This window comes from Podarcis vaucheri (assembly GCF_965113315.1).
Source record: "Podarcis vaucheri genome assembly, chromosome: 14".
NCBI lineage: Eukaryota > Metazoa > Chordata > Lepidosauria > Squamata > Lacertidae > Podarcis > Podarcis vaucheri.
The window spans coordinates 16,478,885-16,487,772 of NC_138752.1; the positions used below are offsets into that span (position 1 = coordinate 16,478,885).

Below are 8,888 nucleotides of genomic sequence, written 5' to 3' on the forward strand. Positions count from 1 at the left end.
GTCGAATAAACCAGCATCATTGTCATGCACAGGCTGCCTTGCCCCCCCTTGCCCCCCAATAACAATACTTCAGGTACGGCCGCCTTCTCGTCCACCTCCCCCCGCGCCCCCCCCCGATTCCGTTTCTGCTGCCAAAGGGGGTGGGCAGGGTGTTGTCGTCTGATCAAAATGAAGCTGGGAGAATAATGAAAGGGGGCGAGGATCCGGAGATGGAGAAACCTTGGGGTTGTCGTGCGCTCCCCTCCCCCGCCCCCCACCCCAATCGCATCCTCCCACCGATTATCCCATTGTGGAGCATGGAAGGATGGAGGTTCTGGGGGGGGAGGTGGGGCTCTGTGTGTGTGTGTGTTTCCCCCTCCCTCTCGGCAAATGCAATGGCTCCATCACGCCCCTGGAGAAGGAAGAGAAAGGAGAAGCAGCGGCGGTGGTGGCGGCCAACCTTTGCGGCACCGGGGTGGGGGGAGAGAAAGGAAGGGGATGCGCGGGGGAGGCTTGGCCCTGGGGGTGAGTGGGGGGCTAAGATTAGGGTCCTCGGCCACCTCTCCCTCCCCCGCACACACCCCTCGATTAAACGCCCCCCCCCACCTCCACGCCCGCCATCCCTGCGTACTCACCCTGGCCGGCCAGTGCGGGTAGCCTTTCATTTTGGCGAAGACCAGATCTCCAGCTTTGTATTCGCGGGGCCTCGGACGAGCCATCGGGTCCTGCCCTGCCCTCCTGCCCGTCGCCAACTCCGAAGCAACCCCCAGCCCCGCTCCCAGGCCTTCCCGGCGCTGCGCGGCCCCCCCTTGACCCTCCACAAACTCGGGGAGAGGGGAGAGGCGAGGAGGGGGGTGGGAAAGAGGCGCTCGGCTCCCCCTTCCTGACGACAACAATGTTATCGATAATAATAAGGAGGGTGACGGTGGTGATGGGGACACGACGGCTGCTGCGCGCCGATCGAGCGAAGGAGGCTTCCGGAGAGCGAAGGATCGGCCCCGGGCACAGGAGAAGCGGCGGCTGGAGGAGGCGGTGGAGGAGCAGGAGAAGGAGGAGAGGGGGGCTGGGGTGTGTGTGCGTGTGCGTGTGTGCAAAAGGGGGGAGGGGAGGCCCTGGACTCGGCACCCCCAGCCCCCAAGAATCGAGGGATCCAGCAGCTTTGCGGGGCTCCTCCGCTAGGAAAGGCTGGCGGGGGCTGGGCAGGAGTGTTGGGGGGGCGCCACAGGGGGGGGGGAGGCGGAGATCCCCTCCCCCAAGCCCTGGCTTGGGAACAATGTGGCCAGGAAGGAAGGGCGAAATGTAGCCGCCGCCGAGCTGCCTACATTGCGCTTCCCATCCCGAACGCTCGCCGGTGCAGCAGAGAGAAAAAATATGGACCCTTCTGCAAAATTATTCCTCGGGCAGCGACCGAAAACACGATTTTTCTCCCCTCCTTCCTTTCTTTAATGGCTCGCTCGCCCGCTCGCCGCCTTCTCTCCCTTCCTGTTATTTTCTAGGTACACGGATCGTTTTCTATGAAAACAAGAAACGGCGCACGGAAGGAGGAGGTTTGTAGCTCGCACAGAGAAAAAGAGACACACAAACACAGAGAGAGAAATGGGCGGGAGAGCCTTTTATTTCTTTGGACGTTGCAGAAAGAGATGAATAAACGGGATCTTGGTCGAATCCTTCCGTTTTATAGGAAGCGTTCTTGCTGTTGTTTGCAGACAGGACTGAAGTGCCTCCGTTTCATGCCTAGGTACACAAAGAAACAAGCCACGGCTCTGGAGGCGCAGAACAAACAGACTGAAGCCTGCCTGAATATTGGCAGGGAATTGGTCATTGTCTCCTTCCAAAATGGGAGAATTTGCACGCGTGATCAGTGGCAGGCCGCACAAGGAATTCGTGATTATTTCCTACAGCCATAACAAAATTGCTGCTTATGGAATTGAGGATGCAGGAGAAGAAACCAGGGAAACACACAAGCACACCAGACACGGTTTTGTTTGGTTGTGTGTTTTTTTAGGCCTGGGCAGAGGTTTGTCCCTCCTGCTCAGCTGCTGAACAAGAGCGATGCAAAAATTGGAAAAAGAGAAAGTATTGGGCAGAGTTCTCCTAGATGCAGAAAGTTGATAAAAAGTCACACAAACACCCTACCAGCAAACAGATGTTGGTCACAGACAACACTTTTCTCCACATCTGCGGATACTTGCGCAGCATACGCTGAAAGCGCGTCTTCCGCTCCCTCACATTAACAGGCTTTTTTTTTTCAGGCTTCCCCTGAAAAATCCTGGGAACTCTAGTTCAGGGTGCTGGGAATTGTAGCTCCGCAAAAAGTTAATTACAGTTCCCAGGATTCTGGAAGCAGCCGCTGGGACCGTATAACACCTGTCCTGAAGAATCGACACTGGCTCCCAGTACATTTCCAAGTACAATTCAAAGTGTTGGTGCTGACCTTTAAAGCCCTAAACGGCCTCGGCCCAGTATACCTGAAGGAGCGTCGCCACCCCTATCATTCAGCCCGGACACCGAGGTCCAGCTCCGAGGGCCTTCTGGAGGTTTCCTCCCTGCGAAACGTGAAATTACAGTCCCATCAGATGTCAAGGAGATAAAGAACGACGCAACTCGTAGAAGCCACCTGAAGGCAGCCCTGTATAGGGAACTTTTTAATGCGTGGTGTTTTATTATGCTTTTACATATGTTGGAAACTCCCCAGAGTGGCTGGGGCAACCTAGTCAGATGGGCAGGGTAATAATAATAATATTTCCCCCCCCAGTTCCGGCACCTTTCGGGTGGGTTCTGGCACTTCTCCAGTGCCATTCTAAGAGAGCAAAGGAGGTATTCGTTGTGAGTTCTGGCACCTCTTTTTCTAGAAAAATAGCACTAATAATAATAATAATACAAAAGTCATGTGCTTTAAGGCTCCACCTGCACTATATGTTTAAAGCAGTATCATACCACTTTAAGAGTCATGGCTTCCAACAGACAATCCTGGGAAATGTAGTTTGTTTAAGGGCGCTGAAAGTTGTCAGGAGTTCCCTATTCCTCTCTCAGAGCTACAGTTCCCAGAAAGGGAGGGAACAATCAATCCTTCTTTACAGAGGACTCTGATAACTGTAGCTCTTGGATGGAAAATAGTTCTCCTGACCACTCTCCGTACCCCTTAACAGACTACTGTTCCCATAATTCTCTGGGGGAAAGCCATGACTGTTAAAATGCTATGTGAAAGGATATACCTGTAGCCAATGAGGGCTCAGAGGTGTTTTTCTAAGCATGTTGCAAGACTGTACTAGGCAAGAAAGTCTTCTTTCAACCCTTTGGCATGAAGTGGCCTTGGGATTATCCTTCATGCTCTCAGACTCGCAATCCTGGACGTTTTCCCTATTAAAACATTTTATCAGACAATCAGTCATTTCTTTAAAGCATATGCAAAATATGAAGGATTTCAAGACTAATTAATCAATTAATTACATTTCTATCCCTCGTTCCCTTCAAGGCTCTCAAGGCAGAGCAGACTTGAGAGCAGCAGAGGAAGTGAGAAAAGCAAGGAAATCCAGACAAATGCAATTTCTTTCCCTAGTATTACTTTGCAAGGCCCTCAACAGCTTGGGGCTTCAGGATACTTTAAGGACAAATAAAATAAAATAAAGGATATGCAAATCCCAGCCTCCAAAAGTGGACTTTGATACAGAAGAGGGCATCCTCCAGATCTCGGATTATAGATTATTTACTATTCTTTAATTATTTATTGCACTTATTATATTTAATTATTATAAATATTATTTATTATATTTATAAATATTGTTTATTATATTTATAAATATATAATATATATAATATAATAATTACAATATATATAATATTATAAATATTAATATAATATAAATATAATTTATTGCATAAATTATATTTATCACATTTATTGCATTTATATCCAAGGTGGTGCATGTAGTCCCCTCCCTCAATTAATCCCCACAACAATCCTGAGAGGCAGTGATTGGTCCAAGGTCACTCAGTGGTCGAGTGGGGATTTGAACCCTGATGCCCCAGCCTGATACTCTAACCCAGTGATGGCCAAACGTGGCCCTACAGCTGTTTTTGGACTACAACTCCCATCATTCCCAGCTAACAGGACCAGTGGTCAAGGATGATGGGAACTGTAGTCCAAAAACAGCTGGAGGGCCAAGTTTGGCCATCACTGCTCTAACCACTGCACCACACTGCCTCTCTGTAATTAATCTAAGAGTGATATTTACTTCGTGTGGACCCCTTGAAATTAATGGAGCTAACTTGGTCGTGTTCATTAATGCCAGTGGATCTGCTCTGAGTAAAACTTAGCTGAATGCCACTCAGATCTTGCCTGCACCTCTGACTGGATTTAACAACGTAATCAGCAAAAGTTATTACTCCTTGTTTGGAGCACAGGCTGTCTTTAATGGTTTCTTTTTCATATTGTTCTAGTCGCATAAAAGAACAAAAAATGGCACTAAAAACTAAACAGATGTACACAGCCATAATTCAGAACCGGCATACCAAATTTTGGGACTTGGCAATCATAGAGAAACTAGAGTTGGATCTAGACATGATTTTTTAAAAAAAAATGTTTCAGGAAAACGTGCTGTAAACTTCATCATGGAATGTCGTGTTGGCGAAAGATGGAACTCGACAGCGCCATCTGGTGCCATAGCCTTATAACGCATTTTAAACGCTTTTTCTTTACTAATGTAGCTGAATGCTCAGGCGCCACCTTAAGGGACTAAGGCAACAGACTCCTTTTCAACATCTTGGTGGCTGAACAATCACTCTCTCTTCCGAGGGAATTCTGGGAAATGGAGCTTTGTGATGGGAATGAGGGTCTCCTAACAACTCTCAGCGCCCTTAACAAACTACAGTACCCAGAATTCTTTGGGGGAGGGATCAGCCAGGACTTCTTAAAGTGGTATGATACTGCTTTAAGTGTATAGTGCAGATGTGGCACAGGATGTGGCTAAGCTATCCATGTTTGGGAATAGCCATCGCTGTCATATCAGCCAAAGCTAACAAAAGGCACACCTATCCACTGAAGCTATCTGGGGTGCCGCGTAAGAGGCACCCTATAACTTGGATAAGAAGCTATCAGGTTTCTTATTTGGTCCTCTCCCGTCCTGGACCTTATTAAATGCTATTTCAAAAGGCATTTTGATGGATGTGCCACTGGGCATATGACAGAAATCTAGAATTTATGAAAGAAAATCATGGCAGGGAAGAAGTCATCAATCTACCTCAGATTTTTCGGTCCCTTCCTGTCAGCTCTCCCAGCATTTCTCTGTGGCTTCTGGTGTGACATGTTATGAATATTTCGCCATGGGAGGAAAGCCATAAGCATAGACTTGAAAAATTTCGAAATGAGATTTATGGTTGCTTAATTATGCTACTTTAAGTGTGGGGATTGTCTATTACTTATTATTAGCAGTTGTAGTGATTGTGGTAATAATAATAATAATAATTTATTTGTACCCTGCCCATCTGGCTGGGCTTCCCCAGCCACTCTGGGTGGCTTCCAACAAAGATTAAAGATACATTGAAATATCACACATTAAAAACTTCCCTAAACAGGGCTGCCTTCAGATGTCTTCTGAATGTCAGGTAGTTGTTTATCTCTTTGACATCTGATGGGAGGGCGTTCCACAGGGCGGGTGCCACTACCAAGAAGGCCCTCTGCCTGGTTCCCTTTAGCTTTGCTTCTTGCAGTGAGGGAACCACCAGAAAGCCCTCGGAGCTGGACCTCAGTGTCCGGGCAGAACGATGGGGGTGGAGATGCTCCTTCAGGTACACTGGGCCAAGGCTGTTTTGGGCTTTAAAGGTCAGCACCAACACTTTGAATTGTGCTCGGAAACATACTGGGAGCCAATGCAGATCTTTCAGGACCGGTGTTATGTGGTCTCGGCGGCTGCTCCCAGTCACCAGACTAGCTGCTGCATTCTGGATTAGTTGTAGTTTCCAGGTCACCTTCAAAGGTAGCCCCACGTAGGGCGCATTGCAGTAGTCCAAGCGGGAAATAACTAGAGCATGCATCACTCTGGCAAGCCTTGTATTATTCATATTGACTTTTTGCTTAGGTGTGTAAACTGCTTTAAGAGAGTTCTGTGGAAATTCAAAGCAGCGGACAAGTTAAAGAAATAAAATAAGTAAGACAAGACGTCTAGAGATGCTGGTTTTCTGTGCAAAGAGATGGAGATAGTAGATGATATTAGCTTCCATTAACACTGCCATCCTGGCACAGGGGGGCTGAAGGGGAAATCTTCTGAAAGGGGTCTCCATGCAGAATGTTCAGGTTCTAATGGACATTGACTGTCCAGACTGGCTCCAGGTTTGAGGAGCAAAGCATCTATTGTGAGAACATGGGTATTGTATTTTTAAATCAGTTGGGCCATTGATTAGGGGCAACTTGTAAGCCACACAAAAGGTTTCTAGACAGTTAACGAATTTATCACCTGAATGTTGCAACCCAGTGCATGAGTATCTGAACAGTATTTAGGGCTTTGGAAGACAGATCTATAACATTCTTTGCATGAAAAGAGGTGGCTGAGCTTGTAGAGGGGGGCAAACACCATTGTTCCTGTGTTTTGTCCTCACAGTATGATTGGAAAGCCCATATGGAATCATGCTTTCAGAAGTCCGCTCTACAGTAACTCAGAGCAGGACTTTTAGTGTTGCTGCCCCTGTTCTGTGGAATAGTGTTTCTATTGAGATAAAGGTAAAGTTAAAAGTAAAAGACCCCTGGACAGCTCAGTCCAGTCAAAGGTGACTATGGGGTTGCGCCACTCATCTCGCTTTCAGGCTGAGGGAGCCAGCATTTGTCCACAATCAGCTTTCTGAGTCATGTGGCCAGCATGACTAAACCGCTTTAGGTGCAACAGGACACTGTGATGGAAACCAGAGTGCACAGAAACGCTGTTTACTTTCCCACCACGGTGGTACCTATTTATCTACTTGCACTGGTGTGCTATCGAACTGCTAGGGTGACAGGAGCTGGGCTAGAGCAACGGAGTGGGGATTCGAACCGCTAACCTTGGGCAAGACCAAGAGGCTCAGTGGTTTAGACCACAGTGCCACCCACGTCCCCTTCTGTTGAGATACAACAAGCATTCACTATTCACACTTTCCAGAAACAACTAGAAATATATTTGTTCCAACAGGCCTTTCAAGCTGGATAAACTGGTCTTTACCATTAATGTCAATTTACTAGGGTTTTAGTCTTGTTTGAAATATATTTGTTGCTTTTGTGTTTTTAACTGTTTTAAATTATCTTATGCATAAACTACCCAGGGACAGTGATTTAGAAGGTGATAACTCAGTGACCATCTCCACCATTAATAAGCAGGAATCATGCCCAGAAGCAGCTTTTGTTTTTCGGATTTTTTAAGATAAAAGTGCCAGTACTCAACATGAAGTTGTAACAGTAAGTGCCACACTTTTAACATTTTGGGAGTGGGGGCAGGAAGGTGCTGGTACAGTGGTATCTCAGGTTAAGTACTTAATTCGCTCCAGAGGTCCGTTCTTAACCTGAAACCGTTCTTAACCTGAAGCACCACTTTAGCTAATGCGGCCTCCTGCTGCTGCTGTGCCGCCGGAACACGATTTCTGTTCTCATCCTGAAGCAAAGTTCTTAACCCGAGATACTATTTCTGGGTTAGCGAAGTCTGTAACCTGAAACGTATGTAACCCGAGGTACCACTGTAATGTGTATCTTTGAGTACCTGCAGGGGAAAAAACCAGAAGTCAATCAATTGGTGAAAAAGCACCTAATTTTCCCCAGATCTGTTTAGCATTTTATATAGTGCAACCTGGCTGTCTGCCCCATTTATTAATCTTAAATGTGGGGCACTATTGCTTGGTATTCACAAAGCACATCTTCACCTGTGACTCACTTGTTTATTTCTTTGCTTCTAATTTAATTAAGCAGATAAATCCGAGCCTATCAAAAATGAATAGCGCCAACCTTGCATAACACAGTTTACAGGGCTATCACAACAAAAATAACTCATCTTCACCATTTACCACCGGTGGCACCCAAAGTATCTTGTGCAGCTGAGCTGTATATACATACATATACATATATATACATTTACATATGCTAACTAGTATTGGATATCTGAAAACAAAACAGATGCATATTCTAGATCCAGCATGGATGGCAATGGGACATGTAATCTAACGGTATCTTTTATTTTTTGTTCTTCTCTGCTCAAACTTATCTCAGAATGGGGATTTGCAGTCTTGTGGGGATTTGCAGACAAAACAGGTAGGTGATTTGAAATTGCCTTTGCTGACTTGAACATGAATTCATTTTCATGTTCTGGAGCAAGCTCTGTGAAGCCTAATTATCTGAGTTTCTAGCCTGTTAAAGAAAAGCTGGCTCTAGCTGGTTGGGGTATATTAGCCAGTGCTGGTGCCATCACTAAGATACCTGAGTTCGATTCTCTGAAGAAGGCACCTACTTGTTTCATTTTTGGAATAGCACAAATAATGCCGAGGCATCTTCTCAAAAGACGAATGTGATTCATCGGGGTGAGATGCCAAAAAATCAGGACTGTCCCCATTAAATAGGGATTGTACGTATGGAGCAGTTGATTGCTCAATTAATTTCCAACTTTAAAAAATGAAAAGGAAAGTGAAACAAAGGGAGGAAAATTGCATGAATCAAGCCTATAGAGATACATATCCGCATGAGGAGAGCCCAGGTCACATGTTACCATTCTCCCAAATACTAAAAGTTTTCTTGGCCAGATAAATTTGTGGACCTACTCAGTGTTTAAATCCAGCTGGGTTCTGTTAGTGGTAAGGAAGAAAAACAGGTAACGAAAAAAGGAACGAGCTATTCCCCCCCCCCCACACACACACATTGAGCTTCTCTGGTAGACTGAATACCTTCCTCCCAAGGTGAGAGG

The 8,888-nt window shown here is 46.3% G+C and overlaps 1 protein-coding gene across 1 annotated transcript in view; it reads right to left on the reverse strand.

Moving 5' to 3' along the window:
• The window catches only part of HDGFL3 (HDGF like 3), a 54,318-nt gene extending 52,889 nt beyond the window's left edge, over positions 1–1,429 (reverse strand). The window contains exon 1 of the mRNA XM_082198872.1: positions 615–1,429. Within this exon, the coding sequence (XP_082054998.1) occupies positions 615–698 (84 nt within the window). The 5' untranslated portion in view covers positions 699–1,429. The remainder of the gene's footprint in view (positions 1–614) is intronic.
• Positions 1,430–8,888: the final 7,459 nt, after the last annotated feature.